This window comes from Chenopodium album, chromosome 18 (assembly GCF_948465745.1).
Source record: "Chenopodium album chromosome 18, dcCheAlbu1.1, whole genome shotgun sequence".
In the NCBI taxonomy this organism is placed as follows: Eukaryota; Viridiplantae; Streptophyta; class Magnoliopsida; order Caryophyllales; family Amaranthaceae; genus Chenopodium; species Chenopodium album.
Window position 1 is genome coordinate 4,904,742 of NC_137851.1, and position 23,185 is coordinate 4,927,926.

The following is a 23,185-nucleotide window of genomic DNA, read 5'->3' on the forward strand; positions in this document are numbered from 1 at the left end:
TACTTGGCAGCTGCAGAATATTTCTATTTTGTACTCCCTCCGTCCTTTTTTTACATTTTTATTTATAAAATTACACGGGAATTAAGAAACATGGAATAAAACAAAGAACAATAAAACAAAGTACATTGGGAATTACAATACATTAATTGATGTATTTGAGTAAAACAAAGATAGAATAATATTTAATGCTGCACATGTCATTAATCCTTTGAAAAGAAAAAGGACCAATAACATTTTTTGGTGGAAAAAAAAGGACCAATCATATTCATCTAAATTGATGCACATGGATTATGAAAATAAAGTGAGAAAATAAGAGTGAGAATTAGAAAATAAGAGTTAGAAAATAGAGAAAGCATTAATTACAAAATAGAAAAATAGGGATAATTTGGGATATTTGGTAAAAATTTACTTACTAAAAAAGAAAAGTAAGAATGTAATTTTGAAATACCAAAAAAAAAAAGCAGGAATGTAAAAAAGGAACGGAGGGAGTATATGATATATCACTATATTGGTATACGTACTTTTTCCTCTTTACAGTATTGCGTACTTTTAAAAGTCAATTATAGTCAACAAGCTAAACACGGTCTACTAATAAGAATTGCACTTGCATCTATATATGACGCACTTAGTAATAGGAGGTTTATTCTCCATTAGGTTTTTTTTGGATGAAGATTTTTCATCCCCCTCCGGCCTCCTCTCCACGTTCAAAAGGTCTAACTTGCTAACCCTAGTCTAATTGATCTGTATTGAGGTGTTATTTAGGTCGACAGGACAATTTTTATTTTTATTTTTAAATGTGAGTCGATCCAAATGGTCCATCAACAACATATATTTCATATTAAGAGCTTCTTCTAAACTTGTTGTTAGGTTTTAATGCAGTACAGTACGGATAGTATGTAGTAAGGTTTCTTGACAATGGTTGTTGTTTGTAGTTATTGGTAGTTTGTAAGTAGGGCAATGTAAGATTTAAAATTAATGTTGCAATAGTGACTTAAAAGATCACTTTAAAGCCATTATTACAAAATAACATTAAATTCAAACAACAATCTTTTACAAGTTGACAATCAACCAGTGACAACTGCCGATCAAACGTTAATGTTTACTTTGTGTTTTTTTTTTTTAAAAACCAAAAGTTGGATTCAAATTGATGTTGTTTTGAGACAAAAAACGAACAAACAAACAAACGAACAAAAAAAGGGTTTTTTTAGATAGTAAGATGAGGGAAGAAGAGTGTGACCTGACCCGAATGTTAAAAAAAATAAAGTAAAAAAAAAAAAAAAAATTGTTTTAGATAAACCTTTGGCATTGAAGTATTCGTGAGATAGTGTAATACCTGAAATCTTTATCAATAGGCCAAACATATAAACGAACATGAAATCCAACTTATTGTAAATATAAAATTGGAGAGTTATTGATAAAAAAGAAAGAAAAAAAGTGTAACAAGCAAGCAACTTTCTTATACTTCTATAAATCCTAGCCTAAAAAAAAAAAAAAAAAAAACACATACAAATATTGTATATTTGCCAAAACCTAGAATTATTTGGTAATTATTTGGTATAGTAAATGTAACAACCACTACTTTAGCCCATTCAATAATCAATTGCATTGGACAAGTAATTTTGTAATTGTATATTTATTAAAATTTAATTTAGTGTCACCCACTCCTCCCCCCTCACCTTACAAATCGATGTTTCATACAATAACAGCATTTAACACTTTCAACCTCCCCTAAACTGTATGAAAAGAACAGATCAACCTCCATACTGTCTCCTTTATTGTAACGTATATGAACATAATGTCTATTTGAGCGTTTGTGGTCGACATGGATCGACCTCGTTGTCATTGGCTAAAAACTCAACCACACTGGGGGTCACTCATTATAAATACGAGGTATTTCCTCTGTTCCTATTTTTTTTTTTAATATTTGACTTTTTTATGATCTTCAAGATACGTTTTAAAATATATATACGCATGAAAGTTATAAGAACTTGATATTAATAAAGTAAACAATAAGATGAATCTAACAAGAGGCCATGTGAATATATTATCTCTTGTTAATTAATGGGAATTTATGGTCAAAGTTTTTAAAATGTGACTCATTTATTTGCAATGACCCAAAAAAATGGGAGACAAAGGAAATATTATATAGCATCCTGTATCCATCGAAGAGTGTATATATCGATATTAAATGGTAGTCAGCATGTAGTCTCATTCTCTGATCCCCAAACTTATGTTGTCAATCGATATTATACCAAATATTTCGTTAAAGGAATACTAGAACTCTTGAAGTTAATTGGCGAAGCATCCCTTTCTCTAGGTTCATTTTATGTCCTATTCATGTTAGCTAATGACATATGATCTATTTAGTCTTTGAAACAACGACATTGCATTTAATTAATGTTAGCTAATGACATATGATCTGCTTTGAAATAACGACAGTACATTTAATTAATGTAAGCTAATGACATATGATCTATTTAGTCTTTGAAATAACGACATTACAATTGATTAAATTAGACACTGTATTAAAGTTCGTTGTAACAACATTTTTAAATTTTGCTTATTTTATCAATTTTGTTCATTTAATTTTACAATTTGTTTTTTTTTTTTAAATAAAATAAAAACTCTTTTATAGGTGTATGATACAAGTATATCCAAACGTAAGTTGATTTTTTTTTTCATACATATATACTTGAGTGTGTGTATCAGTGTATGTTATAGAGTCAACTAGTCAAGAGTACAATCGAAATAATTTCTATTTAAAAGCGTATTCGGGCACGTACAACTCTACGAGTATCCTATTATGTAATATCCGCTACGTATATTCATAGGTAAAAGACCATTTAATAAGGTTGGTGTGTATCATACTTGTATTTGTTGTTTTATCCACAAGGTATATGTTGACACCGAAATTTTGTTAATTCTTAGGTGTCAGATTTACGTAAATTAGGAGATAATATCAAAAAATATAAGATATTATCTTCAAGAGCTCGTAGAATATTTTATAGCTAATTAGATATTTTATTAACTACTCTATGACTCTCTATATAAAGAGGGTCATTTCTAGGGTTTAATGAGCCTCAGATGGAATAATTAAGTCACAAAGACCCCATCTACTTCCTACGAGGCTCGGATGGAATAAGTCACAAAGACTCCATCTACTCCCTACGAGGCTAAGATGGAACAAGTCACAAATACCCCATCTCCTCCCTACTACTAAATATTGTAAGTTTATAGTATGGAATAAGCTGACAATACTCCGTACTATAAATTTATCAAAACCCTAGCCCTTTAAAGAGAGGAATTAAAATATTTACGAGAGTTGTAATCCATAAATTATCAATGAAATAATTGCCCCCGTATATTTTTCTACCTTTTTAATTATATATTATACTTGTCGAGCGTCTAAATACTTTACCTTTGGGCCACGTTTCAAAATGAAGTTGGTGAAGATGTAGCCGGCTTAAACATTAAAGCCCACTTTGTCTAACATATTTTTGTTGGCTATAACACGCTAGATTTTTGGATCTCCCAAAGAGCTCCGTGATGCCTAGTTGGTGTCCGCAACCATCTATTTCATGCTTTGGTGTAGAATTCAACTCCTATTAATATACTAGTACCCTTTTAATGCTTTATTAGAATTTACTTTATGTTTTAAAGATATCCATCAATATATATTATATAATTAAAACTCATGGCAGGACATGTTGTCATGTGTCACCAATTTTGTCATTTGACGTATGATGTGTCGTCAAATCATACCATACCATTAATGATTGAAAAATTTCATGCATTAACCTTCATGTATTAATGTTTAGTTTAATTGATAAACTCTTCATATGCATATAACAACTTTCCTTGGAATGCAACTCCTTAATAATTACACAATAATAAAGTTTGTAAGAAATTAAACATCACACTATTTTTATTTTGTACATTAATTCATAGAATTGTAATTATAGAGTAAAAGATTTTTGTGCATTATGAAGTAGTATATATATATTGAATCAAATTTATAAAGATTTGAGTTATCATTTATTTATTTATTTATTTATTTATTTATTTTTTTTATTTTTTTTTTTTTACAACGAGTTGATTTTAATGCAAAAAAAATTATTCTTATAGTAAAACCAGCTCATACAAGCAACAAACTAGTTAAGTTATCATCTTTAAAAAAAAAATACTTAAGCTTTCAGTGACAAACAAGCCAAAAAATATATAGTTCAATTAAAGTAATAAATTTATAATGATCCAGGGCATCGCACGGCCAATAACAGTTATATCCTATATATTATTGTGTTACTGTCATTATAATGTTCATTAGGGATTCTAATATACTACTTTAAGGTCTTAAGAGGGCGAATGATTGAATGAAATCCAAAAGTCTGATCTTCTACTAAATATTGTTTTACTTTAATGCTTGTTTGTTGTTAGACTTTTATGAATATTGCGTCTTAATTGCATATTAGCTCCCCTCCTCATCAACTTGATGTTATAAGAACTCGTGGTTCAAACTCGCTTGTGCCCACTTAAATAATTGGCCGTCACAAGTCCCGACCACCCGTACTCTATCACCGAATAGAAATGAGGCTCTTGAGATTTAATTTTCCACTTGTGTTGTTTCGTGCTCACAAACCTCATTTCCGCACAAGTCTTGCATTCTTGCCGCGTACCAAAATGCTAGAGCATGCCGCGCGTTCTGATGCCCAAAATCCCGGACTGTGACACTTGGCCGGCCTACCCCGCATTATCAAGTCATGAGACTCGTTGAGTTGCCTTGGGTTGGCCTTGCAGCGTTGACTATGTCACCTTGAATTGGCCTTACGAAAAGCCAAGATGTAGCCCCTCAATTGCCAACATCAAGTATTTTTTAAGGACAATGTCTTTTGATGCCTTCTGTTTATGCCCAGCATGTGTTCATGCCTTGGGTAGCAATTTGTGCCTTGGCAGTGTGCCTCGTGTGGGCATGCTCATGGGTTGCGAACTTGCGGTAGCAACATTAGTGCGACTAAGCCTTGTACCATTGCAAGCTAGACATACTGCCATCCTCAGCTCGTTTAGCCAAATATAAATGTTTTAAAGGACTAGGGTGGGAGATAAACGAATCGAAACGATATAAAATTGAATCTTATTAGATTGTGGCAACAAAACCTCATTTTCACTTAAGTTGTCAGCAAAGGATTAAACCCATTAGCCACTGCTCACTATATTGATTGTTTTTTTAAAACTTCATGGTAGCCAAAGTTTAGAAGTAATAAAGTATAAAACATATTGTTGGACTTCAATCATTAGGTTAAGCTTTCGGTTGATTGGTCCACTAACAATTCTAACATGGTACCGGAGCCAACGTGACACAAAGGTCACGGGTTCAAATCTCATCCACCCCGGCCCCCACTTTCAAGTGAAATATTTCGCGCTAGGTATGAGGAAAGATCATGCTGCATCCACACTTCAAGCCCAATGGGCTCTCATGTGAGGGGACGTGATAGAGTATAAAACATATTTCTTGACCTCAACCATGCATCAGCTTAAGCTCGCTACCAACCCATCTACCAACCTCAAATTACTCCGTAGTTATTTAGTCTACAACATTTAACTTCAAATAAAAGTTTCATCTTTGAATGAAAAAAATTCTTTCTCGTGCTTATAAAATTCATGATTCCATGAACTTACACTAATCACTCGACCGTACCAAAGCATCTATAAACATCATATTCAACAAAGTGCATATATTTTCACCTAGAATCAAAGTCAATATACATTTCCGACCTTTGAATATTACGTTTGTCCCCTAATCAATAAATAGCTTAACCCTTAAAAATAATCACTCAATTGCTCAAGGTCTTGAGAATATGTTCTTTATGTTACTACTTTTCGTCTTTCACACATACTCCATATCATATAGCATAATTTTTTTGACAAAATTGATTAGTTAATCTGCTTTTTCATCAACTACCAAAGATCACATAATGATTAGTAGAATTGTGAATCTTATCAAGTTCCATCTTTCTTTTCCTCTTTCCGCTAATTAGGACATTACTATCGTTTACCAATGCATGCAAGATAAAGTGTACACCTTCTAAGAGAATATAGCAACTTTTGTCACGCATATATGAAAATAGTATAATTATCATTTATCACACTATATATCTCAAACCCTTATCTAAGTTTTGAAAAACAATTTCGAGGTAGGCTCTAATTTAACCTAAAGCAATTTGCTTGATCTAATCCGATCTCTTTTTGTGCGAGTGTTTATACGCGCTTACCAAATCTAGTATTTAATAATTAATAGAATTAAACTTCTCTTTTCATCAATTCACAGAGTGAGAGCTAGTACATTTGAGATCTTATATAAATAAATAACCAAGATATGGATAAAATTGAATTTTTTTTTCGAATATCTATCATCTCAGATTATAAAACTGACATCGATTTTTTATTGAAGAGTGTTTTTATTATGCTTACTCACCGTTTTTCATTTCCTACCTATTGGTTCAAGGTTTTTTATTTTCAAATCGAACATATCTCCATGTCGATACGGGTTTGACGACATACCTTGATTCTTGATTCACCAACTAATTGGAGGGTTGGAACAAATAAGCCTAAATTAATTATGATGATGACCAATAACAGTAGATTGAAAGACTGATAATCATGGCATCAATGCTGTCTATACTCACAAGTTTTATTTTAATCATGGGTTGTTAATATTCATAGATCCTTTTCATCAAACTTTAGTAAGAATATATGTGTAGACAATTAGTGATATACTTGTAACAATATACTCTACAGCCGTACATCTCAAGTCAATAAGTAGAAAAATAATTAGTGATAGTGATATTTTTATTCCCTTTGTTTCAATCTCCTAAAATAAAATAACTAGACTTTGAAAAAAAAAACTATAATCATGTATAAAGATACGAAGTAATTAAAAATAAGGCTAACACTGTGTTTGGATAAAGAAAGGGGAAGGAAAAGAAGGGGAGGGAGGAATGGTGAGTTTTTCTTCCAAATCTCTCCATTGATGGAAGGATCAATTTCCTACAATTTAATCCCTTCATTTCTCTCCCCTCCAATTTCCTTCGTACCTCATTTGTTATCCAAATGAAAGATATCTCATCTCTCCATTTCTCTTCTCTTCCTTTCCCTCCATTTACTTCAATCCAAACACACCGTAAGTAAAGACCCTACACACCGACGAACGCACGCCATTGGCCATGCAATATGTTACGCCCATGCGTGTGCTTTATACCGATCTTTGTCCATTTTCCATAATCTAGAGGACTTGTAATATTTATTACTGGAGTATACGAAATACTCTCCACAGGTCTGAGTCGCACCGTAAATTAAAATAGAGAGTCCACTTCACAAGACCAAAGGAATTTTCAAAACTATATGGTTATATGAGGTTTAGCCCCTTAGCCTTATAAAGTGTAACCCTCTCAACTTTTATCTAGGACGCTTACATGTGTTATTTGGTATGATATCCTTCAATACCATTTCATATTAATTTAATATTTATATTGATACCCTCGGTCTCCTGGTCCTTTTATTTTTATTTAAGTGCTCCAATTAACTAGTTTGATCGGACAATTTGGCCGCAATAGTTTTAAAAGGCTAGTGATAAATGGTGTTTTTTTCCTTTATTAGAGGATGTCGAATAATTTAATTTTAACACAAACTCTTATATGTGGTTGGCCACACCGTGTGGCTAACCATTATAGGGGTTACTTCGTTAGTGTAATAGGGGTAACTTAATCAGCATTAAAGGGGTTACTTCGTCAATGTTATAGGGGTTACTCGGTCAGTGCTACATAAGTTAATCAATTAGTGTTACAGGGGTTATTTTGTTATTTTATAAGTGGTCAAACGATGTGGCTAGCCACTGCACACACAAGACCAGCTGTAATTTTAAACAAGTAAGTTTAAGCTCAGGCCAACAAAAAGAGAGTTCAATCAGGCAATAATTTAGGTTCATATTGTGGCAGCATTTCTTTATCGTATAACTCCATCGAAGAAGCCCTATTTTTAATTTGCCAAATTGTTGCTAGAGATCGACTTTTTGTACACCAGATTGTCAAAAGCCCTCAATTTTTTTAGTCAATCTGACAATTGTGCCCATCAATTCAATATAAATTGTCTATGTTTTTTTTTTTTATCAATCTTTTGTGTATAAAAACATATCTGAATTAAGAAAATACCAAGTTGCCTATTTTGGAAAAGGCAAAAAGAGCAATTTGATGACAAAATTTAGAATCATATATAGGCCAGGCAACCCTACAAAAGTGTTTTAGTACAACATTAGATAATAAGCCAAGATTAGCCTAATATTACTTTGGGACTAATCAGAGTCATTAACAGCTTATTAAAACTACATTAATTATATCATTAGCAATATTATCGTACTTATGTTAATCAAGATTTGGGCTAAAAGTTACAAGTTGCAATTAAAGAACATTACTTTAAAATTTTCGGATTTAGATCTAAATAAATATTCATGCTGGACGTACGTGAATTTAGCAGAAGCCGAAGACAACGTTTTTTTCTGTTTTCTGAAGTTAGATGTACATTTCCTTAAATAACGACCTTTCATAATATCGTATAGGCAAATTTGATACTTGTATTTCATATATGTTCTTGGTACTATGTACTTCGATCGCATTGTAATTACGGATTTGATAATAATCTGAGGAAGATCGAATTGTGTCAGTGTCGGAAAAACGTTTACATAATGACGAAAAGCTACTATGGTAATTAAGTATGGGTATGAGTCATACCCCTAAGGAGAATAGAAAGTCCACTTTACAAGACTAAGGGGGGCTGTTTCAAGGTGTCATAGAAGACTCATATCCGATCCCTCACATGTGATATCGATCTCTTATTTATCGGTGTGGGATATATGTGATGTAAAATAAGGCTAGAGCTTTAACATCGGTGATAAGCAGTTAAAGCACAAAGAGAAAGAACGGTAATTTGAATCAAATGGGACAATTAAACTATGATGGAGGTATGTTAGGTATATTTTGGACTAATGACGCTTTTTATACTCCCTCGGTCCTACTTAAACTGCCCCATCTAAACGATTTTTGTGAGAGCTTAGCTTTTTAGATCAAATAAGAAACTATAGTGCGACGAGGGACATTAATTAACTACATACGAATTGAAGAATTTTGAACTAACGAGTTTCATACTCCCTCCGTCGCACTTGCATTGCCCCATTATTTTATCGAACTTTTAGAATCAATTGAGACCGTACAATTGCAATGTTACCTAGAGATATACGAAGTAGATATTAGGTATAAGTTATTAATTGGAGCAAAGCTTAATTAATCGATTTGCAAATGGGGATATGAGTTTCCCACTAATTTGATCAAGTAGTTAGGTTATAGCTTTATAGATTGATGAAGTGGCAGCCAGCAATCATCCTCGCTCATATAATTGGGTAAAAATGTAGTATCACTCAGGTTCGGGAAGTGGACGATATATCCTTTTATTATACGGAACTTATTACGGTCCAATAATCATTAGTTATGATGATATTTGTACATATGGGTATATACTATATAGCCATGCCCATCAACCAGCACACGGATTTCTAGCAAGTAGCTACGCCGATTTTAACACATACACACCTTAGTCATTGTATCCAATATTTATTTAAATATAATATAATCATGTGAAGTCAAATAATTTATTAGGAGAACCTTTTATATACACCCGGGTACACATAGAGGTAGGTGCACCCAAAGGTCTTTTTTTCGCTCATTTGATATAAATCTGCTCATTTTAAATTTTAAAATGAGCAAATCGAATTATCAAATGAGCAAAATACACTTGGGTGTACGATACACCCGAGTGTATATAACAAATTCTAGTGAGGTTAAGGTAAATATTTAATCCGTTTTTGAATTTATTTTACGATTAGTCACCTAAATTTTTATTCAATTCAATAATAATTATATGAGGCATATCATATATTAATCATTTGAATTTAAGTTAAAGTTATGAATTGATCAATATATACTAAGTACTAATTAAACAAAGTTTCATATCATATATTCATATTCATATCAATATAGAAATGGTAAAATTTACATTGGGTCTAAAATCTCACTCTCTTTATTTATTTGCTGAACAAAAATTATTAATATTGATTAAATTTTATTTTTACCGATTAGGACTAAAATATTCATATTGATTAAATTTTATCTATACCGATTTATATTAAATAATCAAACACAAATTGCCACAAAAAAAAAAAAAAAAAAAAAAAAAAAAAAAAAAAAACGGTTATTTAACTTAAAAAGTAAAAACTGCAATAGTAGGATTCGTACTTATAAGCTAAATCATGCTCCAATCTCTCACAATCCCCATCCTTGATCAAGAACTGCAATTGGTAGGAATCGATGGAGCTTATAGCCTAAAGATTTGTAGTAAAACTCCTAACAACTTTTTTTTAGTGTTGACATGAGCTTAATTAAACAAACAAACTAAAACGCAATAATAAAAGAAGATAAACTACAATCAGGTAGCAAGGATATGTGCCTTGTGAACTCTTTCCCTTTGAACCTTGTGGATGCTAATACCATGTAAAGGCCTTACTAGCTCGGCAAATATCATCCACCATCCATCTAATGCTGACATCAGTAACGGTTTCCTCCCTGAGCATTCTCACCGCAACACCAAGTATTTGTTGATTTGGTTGATGCAAATGAATTTGCCATTTTATTAGCTTTATGCATACAGAATTTTCCCACTACAATCACGCGATAAAAGTGGAAGCACAATTAGGGTCGGGCCACACCACTTTGGAAACGATATAGCTAGAGATAGAATAAGAACAACCATCACAACTCATAATACCTCAAAAAGTTTAATTTTCTTAGCTCAAACAACAATACAACATGGTCTCACACATAATATTTTTGGTGCTAATTATTCCACATCATATTTTAGCCATAAAATACTAATTATGAATCTATGATTGCACATTCACTGGAGGCCGCAGGAAAAAGACAAATATTATGTAGCATATAATATACTCATTTTTTTATTATTAAGTATAACTTTTGTATTTCTTTATTATTATGAATAAATATAAGTACTAATAAAGTATTAAAGTTAGAGAGATTTCGACCAAATAAAATTCCACCATGAATCTTGATACCCCCTCACAAGAAAAAAGTCAAAGCTAAGATATGTAAAAACTAGAAGCTGAATACTCAAATTATCAAAAAGAGAATAAAAAGAAAGGAAATCGTGAATTTTTTTTTTTTTTTTTTTTTTTTTTTTGAGTGATAAAAATAATGCATGAAAAGGTGTAATTGTCAACCACTAGATCTGTCAATCTATGTCTCTTATAAAAGAATGAAAAACTAGTGAAATTTCACTACTTGATCAATATAAAAATATTTGCTTGCATAAAAAATTTCAAAAGATAACTAGAATCTCCGTCCATAATTTCAAGTTCTAACACTTCTAGTCATCATTTAAGTAATATAAAAACGTATTACCAACTAAATTAAGTGACATACAAGCTACTTAGATTAGTTAATATACATGCAACATGTAGTTAATCGATTACATTGTGTTTTATGAGTTATTAGTCACTGTATCAAATGATGAATAAACTAACATAAAGATGAATTTAACACAATATATATTTCCTGTATCACTTTTTAGTCTTTACATTTGAAATCTTTTGTGAGAGTAAGATAGTCAAAGCATAAAGAGATTAAAAAGTGATTCTAGCTAAGTGTACTGCTTTAGAAACCAGTAAGCCGACACTCGACAGCAACAAGCGTAACACAATGACTAAAAAACTTCTAACTTGAGTTTATGTAATTTGTATTTGTATTAAGCTTAACAAATCTATCATCTTCCCTTCACAAGGTGACCCAAACCAAAATCAATCACGCATCATGCATAAATTATGAATTTAAGACATCAGGATAAAAACTTGGAACCAACAGATTAAAACTGAACAGCAGTGCAGAAATAAATTATACTCCCTCCGTCGCTTATTGTTTGCACCATTTAACTCAAAAAATACTCATTTAAAGTGAGCTCATGATGCAATAAAAAGGGACTACGAGAGTACTTTGTATATATATGGTTGAGAAAAAATCTCTTAAATCTTATATATAATTTAAGAGTCGTTTTAACGAGAAGCCTTCAAAATCCCAATGCTAAACTCTCATGCATTTGGGTTTTTTTTTTATTTAATAATAAAAAAACAATAACTACCTATCCCACTATTTTTATTTTTATTTTTTATTTTGAGAAACTACTACTCAGTAACATTTTTTTTTTTTACTTAGTATAATATATGTCATACGGGTATATAATTCCTTTATCAACAATTCACCATAGCACTCAAAATCCCCAACCTTTCAATTATGTACATTTTTTTGGGACTACCCTCCAAACAACTTCCACTTCTCTAATCAGTAAAACAAAAAAATGTAAGCACGCTTTTTGCGCGACTAGCCTCACCGAATAACTGCTTATAAATAACAAACTAACTCCTAAAGCACTTATGGAATAACCCCTATGACACTAACTGAATAACCCCTATAACACTGAATGGGTAACCTCTATAGCTTTAACAAAGAAAACCCTTTAACAGCTGGCCACATTGTGTGCCCATCGACATATAAAAGTAAGACCCTGTTTTTTGAGCTTGTGAGCAGAGCAGAGAACATCATATCAGATTTAGTAGAGCGGAGCAGAGCAAGTGTCACTAGGGCAGAACAAGTGTCAACAGTGCAGAACAAGTGTCAGCAAATTATTAATACTTAGTAGAGCAGAGTTAAGCAAAGTTTAGTAGAGAGCAGACCACACTACAAGTCCACAACAGACGTCAGCAGCTCAAAAGAACATGGTCTAAATTACAAAATTAAAATCAACTTCTCGTATTTTAAATATATTTTTTTCTTATATTATATATTTGATATCTTTCTAATATAATATATATCCCGTGTATTTTGCACGGGTACACTCTAATCCCCTCAAACCATTGTACTATACTACTATTGGTAAAGACCGTACATGAGGGTTTTGCCAAAAATGATGGGTATAAGGTATAATACTTTATCTTACATTTATAGTACGGAGTAAGAACTAATAAAAGTACTCTTCTTTCCAATAAACATTAGAATCTGCCACCTTGCCGGTCAATTAAAGTCAACCCAGCTCCTTTCTTCTTTTAGCTACCAAATCGATATAATTAAGAAGCATACTCTAGTCATTTTCTTTGATTTTCCCTCATTTTTTGTTTTATTTTTGGTTTAATTTAGCTCAAGAGAACGTGCCCCATACTTTCATAATGTCTCTTCCGTTAACTATTAATTGCAACAAATGAATATTTAATACCTTATAAATAATACCCCTTTATTACAATTAATAGTTAATACAGGAAGTATATTAGCTACAAAACTTAAACTAGCTATGATTATCATCATCCACAAACAACATTATATTACTCCATTAGTCAAAATGGCGTCATATGATTTTAGTTTGTTACCTAATTTATTTCATTGAACTAAAATAATTATTTTTACTGATTAGTATTACTAGTATATTTGTTGATTAAAGTTACTAATTTTCACTGAATAAAATTAAAAATAACTTATTTTTGTTGAAATAAATTTTTTTTTTTACAGAAATTAAATTACTTCTACTAAGGCCTGTTCTGATTAACTGAATTGAGCTGAACTGAACTTATTGGAGCTGAACTGAATTAAACTGAATATTTTATGAGAGAAGAAAATTAAGAAATGAACTAAACTGAACTTAGCTGAGCTCAACTGAACTGAACTTATTGGAACTGAACTGAACTGAAAATAATCTGAAAAGAACATACCCTAAATATGATTTGAATAAAGTGAACTGAACATAGTCTTATTACATCAAACATCATTAAATTCAGAATGAGTGAATTATTGCATGTGATCAGTCAAAATGGTTAACATATGATATTTTTTATTTGTTACTTAATTTAAAAGAATAATGTTATTTGAGTACATTTAAGGGGTCTCCATTACTCAAACGTATTCTCTTCACCTTATCCTATCCAAATAAAATGCAGTTAAACTAATAATTTTTTTTTTTATTGTTCTTGAAATACTTTTACTAATTATGATTTGAATAAAGTGAATTGAACATAGTCTTATTACATCAAACATAAATAAATTCAAAATGAGTGAATCATTGCATATGATCAGTCAAAATGGTAACATATGATTTTTTTTTATTTGTTACCTAATTTAAAGGATAATGTTATCTAAGCACAGTTAAGGAGTCTCTATTATTCAGACCTTATTCACTTCATCTTATCCTATCCAAATAAAATGCAGTAAAAAAATAAGGTAAGAGTTTAAGTTTGGTTTAGTAAATAATATTTAATGATTATAAATCAATAACTCTAAAAAACAAATATAATAAATTAGTTGATAGAGAATCGTTAAAATTATTTTTAATTAGTAAAAATATGAAATTTTGGTGGAAAACTCCGTTTATTGGCACAAAAAAAAAAAAAAAAAAAAAAAAAAAAAAAAAAAGAAAAAGAAAAAAGGCTATATTCCATTCAAATTTTTTATTCTATTGGACCAAAATAAAAAGCTAGAAGTTAATGAAAATGTCACCCAAAAAACACCCCCTAAATTCAAATTCAGTGAATCATGTGAAGATAATTAAGATCAGTCAAAGTGGTAGCATATGATCTTGATTTTTACCTAATTTAAAAGGATTTTCTATATGCTGTATGGATCGAATTAAAATCATATCATATGAGATATTATTAGATCAGTCTCAAAATAAATTATCAAAAATATATATTTTTTTAATTAATCTTTCCATACACATGTATTTAAACATATTCATGGTCAAAGATGTACATTATAAACCGTAAAAATATAATTATAACAAATAAAAAGAAATGAGGGGAGCATTGTTAATTTTAAAAAGAATACCCTACAGTCCTTAGTGCTTGACTACTATATATATTGGCTTACTTGCTTTGTTTTTGCAAGTTAATTCACTTCTACTTCCTTTCTCCCTCTCCTCACTTCTCCCCTTAAAAAAAAATAAAAAAAATAAAAAAATAAAAAAAAAAAATGGCTTTTGTACTCGCAGCTTTCGTATTCATTTTCTTAAGTTGGTTTGTAAGAGTAACCTATGAAACCCTCTCTTTTTATTGGCTAAGTCCTAGACGCATAAAAAAAATCATGGAAAAACAAGGAGTGCGTGGCCCGAAACCCCGCCCTCTTATAGGTAACATCCTAGACATGGCTACCCTTGTGTCATCCTCCACCTCTAATGACATGCCAACCATCTCTCACGACATCGTTGCTCGTCTACTCCCACATTACCTTCTCTGGTCTAGAAAATACGGTATCTGATCTGATCTTATCTAATCTAGTCACATACATACTAGCCTGGCACACATTAAGTGTTAAAAAAAAAAAAATTATATTAATACATTTTTTTTGTTATGTATATAGGAAAGAGGTACATATATTGGAATGGATTCGAGCCGAGGATGTGTCTAACGGATCCCGGTATGATCAAAGAATTGCTAACAAAATACAACCCTTTGTCTGGAAAATCATGGCTTCAACAACAAGGGTCAAAAAATTTCATAGGAAATGGCCTATTAATGGCCAATGGTGATGCTTGGCATCATCAAAGGCACATTGTTTCCCCTGCTTTTATGAGTGATAAGCTTAAGGTATAATTTATAATATAGTTTTAATTAGAATACAAATTTTGTTTATGTTATGATTGGTTTCTTTACTTGTAAAATGCCCCATTATCTTATCTTTTGTATTCTTTTATGTTTTGGATTATAGTAAATTTCTTTTTAAGTGATGTATGGTTTGATATTTGATTTATTTGATGCAGAGTTATGCAGGGTATGTGGTGGATTGCACTAAAAACATGCTCCAATCGCTTGGGGACACGTTCGATTCGAGTAAAAATGAGGTGGAAATTGGAGATTTAATGACTAATCTTACTGCCGATATTATATCAAGAATTGAATTTGGGAGTAATTTTGAGAAAGGAAGGAAAATTTTCCATCTTCTCAATCTTTTACAGAATCGTTGTGCTCAAGCTAGTAGGCATCTCTGCTTACCCGGAAGCCGGTAAGCTTTTACGTTTTTGCTCTATTATCGTTCCATATAACTAAGGGCTTGTCTGTTGTCGTTAAATGTCATTTTAAAATTACCGTTATATAATAAGTAAATAAACACTAATATCGAATTAAACATACCATACTTATTATACGTACAATATAATTATGTTTTCGCTGTTATGTTTAAATCTACATTAAAATAAAAAAAAATTATAAAAAGTAGCACCAACAATTGATGTTCACAACTATAAGACTACAGAATTTTTATTATATTATTTCATGCATGATATTATTCTTTGTTTTTGTGCTTTTAGATGCTACGATTTTTTAGTCAATAAAACGCTTAGTCTTTTCCATTACTTTTACAAGTATTCTGTAGCAATTTTGCATCAACATTTGACTCAAAACTATTGTAACAAAAATTCGCAGGTTTTTCCCAAGCAAGTACAACAAAGACATAAAGGCTCTAAAAACCGAAGTAGAGCAACTACTAATGGAGATAATCGATAGTAGAAAAGATTGTGTCGCAATGGGTAGAACCGACTCGTATGGGAAAGACTTACTAGGGATTCTAATGAACGAATTGCAAAATAAAAAGAGAGACGGATTTAATTTGAATTTACAACTTATAATGGACGAAATCAAGACATTCTTTTTCGCGGGGCATGAGACTACGGCTCTCTTGCTCACTTGGACTATAATGTTGTTAGCAAGTAACCCTGAATGGCAAGAGAAATTGAGGGAAGAAATTGAACAAGTTTGCAATGGTGAAACTCCTACCATTGATCATTTGCCTAAGCTTCGCATGGTAAGCACGCAATCAATTAATTAAAATCCTAATTTGATGCATTTTCAATTACGTACAACTACTAAAGCTTCATATATGAGTCGTACATCATATGGACTATTATATATTTTTTTAACAAAGGGAGTATCTCATGATTAAAAATTTTGTTAATTAAAAAATGCAATTACTAATAAAATAAAATTATACTCGTAATTACTTTAATGAGTATTGGAGATTGGAGGGAGACATTAAGAACTACCAAAAGGACAAGGGTTTTAGGTATAATATTTTTCAAATGGTTTTTAACCTTACAAGTATATGTATAATAAATAACCAAACAAAGTTGATCAAGTTGGTAGATAACTCACCTTATAACTTTGATGTGACAAATCAATCACAAATGTGAAATCCGTCAATTACGTTTGTTTATGAGTAAAGGATTCCCTTACTTCCCCCTCTATCCTCAAACGTAGACTTATGTTGAAGAAATAAATAAATAAATAGGTAAGTGTGAAATTGATATGTGAAATAAACCTTTTTTATGAAAAATAGTTGTGGTCAATTCGATTATAGAAGCCTGCAATATAGTCCAAACATATGAAATTGACTACAAAAAAGAAAAAAAAAGTTTGACCCCCATTTCTTAGTTTTGACGGCTAAGCGTTGACTTCTTGGGTAAATGAACTTTCGCTAGGTTTTAGAGCTACACTGAAAATTAAGATCATTAGTTTGCGCATAATTAATTGTACTTGTCTTTCAAGAATCACTGTCAGAAAATGTCCGTTCATGGATTTCCCATTTTTAAGATTCGTTACATTATGCTATGTACAAGCATGTACATTATTGTACCAAATAAAATTCATGTATGTCCATGCAATTTTATATTACAAATACTTTCGTAATGTACACTTCTATTCGAATTTAGTTGTCATCCTTTAATATGATGCATGATTTTCCTTCTATATAATTACATTAAAAATACATACTAAATTTATCTGACACGTGGATTAATTGTCTTTACAGTTAAGCATGATAATTAACGAATCATTGAGGTTGTACCCGCCTGCCACACTTCTACCTAGGATGGCATTTGAAGACATCAAGCTAGGCGATCTACTTATTCCCAAAGGGTTGTCCATATGGATTCCGGTCCTAGCCATTCATCATGACAAAGAACTATGGGGTGATGACGCAAATGAATTTAATCCAGAACGTTTTGCCTCCAAATCCTCTATTTCGAGTCGTTTCCTTCCATTTGGTGCTGGCCCTCGGAATTGTATAGGGCAAACATTTGCGATTATGGAAGCCAAGATCATACTAGCTATGTTAGTTTCACAATTTAGGTTCAAAATCTCAAGTAGTTATCGTCACTCTCCCGTGGTAGTTCTTACCATAAAGCCGAAGCATGGTGTTCAAGTTTGCTTGGAGCCCTTACATAGATGAGCTTAGACAATTGTTACAATTTTTCAACATAAATTTTTTGGGTGGGAATTTTGGGATTGAGGTTATTGGTGCATGCCCTATTTTGCACTATCTATACCTCTAAAGTTTTGCAGGTTTATATTGCCTAGAATAGTAGCTCAATTTGTATCAAAGAAGGATACATGCAATCAATATTATATTCAAGATAATAATAAATCACCAATATATATTTTTTGGAATGCTTTCTCTTTTCCATCTTCGAATAGCACCAGATCTTCATGATTATATATATTTATAGTACTAATTGAATCACAAGTACATGAATTTTTTATCTCTCATTTTTTTAATCGTAACTTAGTAATAGTATTTTTAAGATCAAATTTGAGAACTTGATTCACCTAATTTTCAGTTGGTTTAAATTTTTGTTGAAGGCGTAAAATTTCCAAACAGCACATGAAAGTGTCCCGTATTGAGAAAATAATAGAGAGTTAAATACTTTATAATCCTAAGAGACTGATTTTCTTATTGTCATATATTTTGCAATGAAATCACTAGTAGAAAAATTGAAAAAGGCATCGCTCAATGGCCACCGGTTTTTATAAACCGGTGGCAAAAAGAAGTGGAAAAATGGGCGGGATTGTGGGGATACATTATTGCCACCGGTTCAAACCGAACCGGTGGTTAAAACATTATCCCACCGGTTCAAAACCGGTGGCCTTCTTCAAAATAAAAAAAACCGGCCCAGCCCCTTTATAAACCCCTAACCCTAATCTATCCTCCTAAGCGCGCGCCTCTTTCTCCTTCTCTCTTTCCTCCTTCCTCCTCACTCTCCTCTTTCTCTTTCCTCCTTCTCTTTCCTCCTTCCACTCGATCTCGTCTCTCTCGTCTCATCCTCACTCTCCTCTTTCTCTTTCCTCCTTACGTTCCTCTCTCTCCTCTCGTCTCATCCTCAGATCTCTTTCACGAGATAAATAAAGAGGGTATCTCCACCAACACCGATTTTTCCACCACCTCGAAGACCACCACCGCAACAATTCGAAGGCCACCACCGCAACAAGAACACCACCACCACAACGAACACATGCATGAGCAACACCGACTTCAATCGAGGTTAAGGTTTGATTTTAATCGATTTTTTTATGATTTTAATTCGATTTTTCGATATTCATTTGATTTTAATCGATTTTATTCGATTCTTGTTGATTTATTCGATTCTTGTTGATTTTTTCGATATTTATTTGATTTTAATTCGATTTTAATCGAATTTTTTTGATTTTTCAATCGAATTTTTATGGGTTTTTTAAATCTAGTTCGGATTTAATTATGGGTACATTCTTTTTTTCTGGGTTTTTTCTGGGTATAATTCGATCTTCTGGGTTTTTTCTGGGTATAATTCGATCTAGTTCGGTTGAAGGTTAAGGTGGTGCGGATGGTGGGTTAAGGTGGTGCTGTTGGTGGGTTAAGCTCGAGGAACGGCTGGGTTTTCGGGGTGGATGGTGGGAATGAAGGCAGCACCGAAGGTGGTGAAGGCGGTTCCGAAGGTGGATCCTTGTGATTCAGTTTTGGCGCAATTGAGTGATGAATGTTGTTGAAAGCTTGACACTTTTTATGATTTTTGTTTAATTTTTTTTCCTGGGTTTTTGTTTAATTTCTGGGTTTTTGTTTAATTTCTGGATTTTTGTTTTTGTTTATGTGGGTTTTTTAACTGATTTTAATCAATTAATGGTTACATGCAGTGTTTTGGTTATTATTTTTTTTTCACAGCTTATTTTAATCGATTTATGTTTTTGTTTTAATTGATGCAGGTATATTGATCAAGATCTTAAATCGAAGAACAAGATGCAAGAATTGTGAATTAGATGTTGTATGGGGTTTTTTAGATTTTAATGTTGTAATTATATTTTAATTTAATATTGGAATTTTAGTTTGTAAATATGATTATCTTAGTTATGTTTTAAGAGAAATTTATTTGTAGTTATTATTTACTGGTTATTGATGAAAATATGTATGTTTAGGTATATTATGCATATATATTTGTTTCTGCAACATTTTAAGTCAAAAAAATGCAAAAAAAAAATTTTTTTTTTTTTTGTTTTTTTAGGGTATTATTGCCACCGGTTAACCGGTGGCAATAGTTGTTAATGCAAAAATAAAAAAATTGCGGGAACGACTATTGCAATAATTAATTTTGCCACCGGTTTTGAACCGGTGGCCTTTTCAACCGAGTATTGCCACCCCCCCACTGGCCAGCGGTTCAAAACCGGTGGCAAAGGGGGGTTTTGAACCGGTGGCCAATTGATATTTTCGCCTAGTGAATCTCTTGAAAATTATGAAGTGGACTCCTTTTCTTGGTCGTTTTATAGATTACCTAGACATTTACGTTGTTCATACCATAAGGAAAACCATTTTCTCTCCTCTCCTCCATTGATTTTTTCCTATTATCATTTTTTTTCTCCATCGTGCTCTATGACCTCAAGGACATTAAAGAAGTGCTCTCTATCTTTCAATTTGAAAAGTCACCAAGTCCACAAATGCGTAGGGTCATGTTTCATAATGGTGTACTTAGCTTATTGAGTGCTACAGTTCCTTTTTACTTAATTAGCTGCTTGCCACTTCATTTGTTGTTTTTTTTTCCTTCCTTTCAAATATGGATTTTTATTACCTAAGTACTAGTTCATCCTTTCATTATAGTGACACATTTTTAATTCATATTTCTCAAATTTAATATACTTATATACATCAGTCATAATGAGGTATTGGTTTAATGATTAAGATTAGGAATTACATGTGTACCATAGGTCATACATTCAAATTCCCCTACCACTATTTGTAATTTTTACTATTCTTGTGGCTCTTTTGCATCCAAAAAAAATATACTTCAATAATAATTTAATTGAAGGGAAGTCCTGTATATTTGATTCAATTGGATATGCATTCATTATCTTTGTTTTAAATAAAATTTCATATGACATTTAATTTAGATAATGATAAAGACAACCCTAAGATATAAGGTGTGAAAATTGAAAATATTAAGTTAAATTTCAAACATTAGTTACACTTATTTATTGGTGATTTTGCCATGTAATTCTAATTAAGTTGGTATTAATCATAAATGTACAAGTATAATATTAAATGTTTATATGTATCCTTGGGGATGAAGCTAAGCAACATTACCTTTTAATTAATGGATTAATTTAAGTTAAAAGCTTTGAATAATGTTAGATTCAACGACGACAATAAGGTAGGACAGGTAGGTAGTTTAGTAGTTAGGTTCTTAATCGTACAATTAGGCAATTAGCACACTGAATTTGCAATAATCGGTTAAAGAATTGTTTCGATCATATTTTAGGTAGATATGTTAGGGTTTCACATGCTATTAATTATAGCAATTGCTAGCATCGACCAAACTAGCTTCTAATTGAGAATTAGTGTGCAATTTTGCTACTCTTATGCTTTGAAGTGTTATTGTAATTGTTAAGGTTTACCATTGGGAAAGACCCATCAATCAAAATTTTATTTACGTGATAAAATTAGTTTTCGTGTGTTAGCATATTGTCAATAATAGTATATGAATAATACTTATTTTCCAAACAAGGGGATGGCCTTATTGGGCAAGTCGTGAGTGGTGTTTAATGATGAAAGAAAAAAAGAGTCTAGTATAAAAGGGAGGGAAGTGGAAAATCAGTATAAATTATGAATTGAGGAAGAAATTTTAAGTACAATTGGTCAAATTTACAATAACATCGAGTTTTTTTTTCCCCCACTTGTTTTAGCTTATTTGCTTATTCATGTTTGTTAAAATTTATTGAAATAAAGTGAAGAAAACATAACCTTACATAGTCACCCTACAATCAAAGATATATTGATCATATAATTGTCATGCACATGGTACTTTATGGAGAGTCCTCCACTCAAATGAAAACATTATCCTAAGATCTTACAAATATTATTAAACTAATTAATTATATACAACCTAAGCATGATAAAGGCTAATTATATTCATTCCCTCTTATAACCTACTTAGTATTACTCTTTTTTTCCTCCGGTTGCACGAGTGGTTTTTACTTTTAATGGTGAAAAGTACATGTACATAATCAACCATATAATTTGTGCCGCCTAAGATCAATTTCAAGACCCTTGGCTTCTGCTATGGCCAATGTGGATCCCACTCCACACGGAAACACAGATTTTGGGTCAAACTTATAGACCATTATTATAATATAATTAAACATCTTCCACTAACTAATGATTTATTATTGCTTCTTCATAGCATTAATTAAGACTTAAAACTAAAATCCCCCAACTCTAAATGTTGGGAACTAACTATGTGCGCCACTAATTACTATGATCACAAGCTCCCCACCACCATTCTTAACCATCATAATCTCTTCCCCAAACTTGATTAGAACACCATACTTTGTGTTTAATTATACCATTCATCATTACAAAACTATACTTTCATCCACAATGGAGAAAAATAAAAGTAGTGGTGAATTCAATCTAAGAGTCTGTTCACATTAACTGAACTTAACTGAACTAATTGGAGCTGAACTGAACTGAACTGATGGGAGTTGAACTGAATTGAACTGAATAAAGCTGAAATGAATATTTTATGAGAGAAGGAAATTAGGAGCTGAACTGAACTGAACTGAACTGATTGGAACTAAACTGAACTGATTAAAGCTGAAGTGAACTGAACTGAAATGAAATTAAGCTGAAGTGAATAGGCCCTAAGTTAAAATATTTGAATACCCTAAGATCTATTTTAATATTAAGTTAAAATAACCTAAAACACCTAAATAAAAACTACTTTAGAATCTGAAATTCTATTCAAAATCTGA

The 23,185-nt window shown here is 31.6% G+C and overlaps 1 protein-coding gene and 1 long non-coding RNA gene across 2 annotated transcripts; both read left to right on the plus strand.

Moving 5' to 3' along the window:
• The first annotated feature begins 15,103 nt into the window (after positions 1-15,103).
• LOC145592797 (cytokinin hydroxylase-like) lies at positions 15,104-18,554 on the plus strand. Its single transcript, XM_081649305.1, has 5 exons — positions 15,104-15,393; positions 15,504-15,730; positions 15,904-16,145; positions 16,565-16,943; positions 17,946-18,554. The coding sequence occupies exons 1-5, from the start codon at positions 15,117-15,119 to the stop codon at positions 18,363-18,365; spliced, it is 1,545 nt and encodes a 514-aa protein (XP_081505431.1). The 5' UTR covers positions 15,104-15,116; the 3' UTR covers positions 18,366-18,554.
• A 583-nt stretch (positions 18,555-19,137) lies between these two features.
• On the plus strand, positions 19,138-20,325 carry LOC145592798 (uncharacterized). The gene is made up of 2 exons (XR_014102489.1): positions 19,138-19,460; positions 20,150-20,325. It is a non-coding gene; the product is annotated as an uncharacterized LOC145592798 (long non-coding RNA).
• Positions 20,326-23,185: the final 2,860 nt, after the last annotated feature.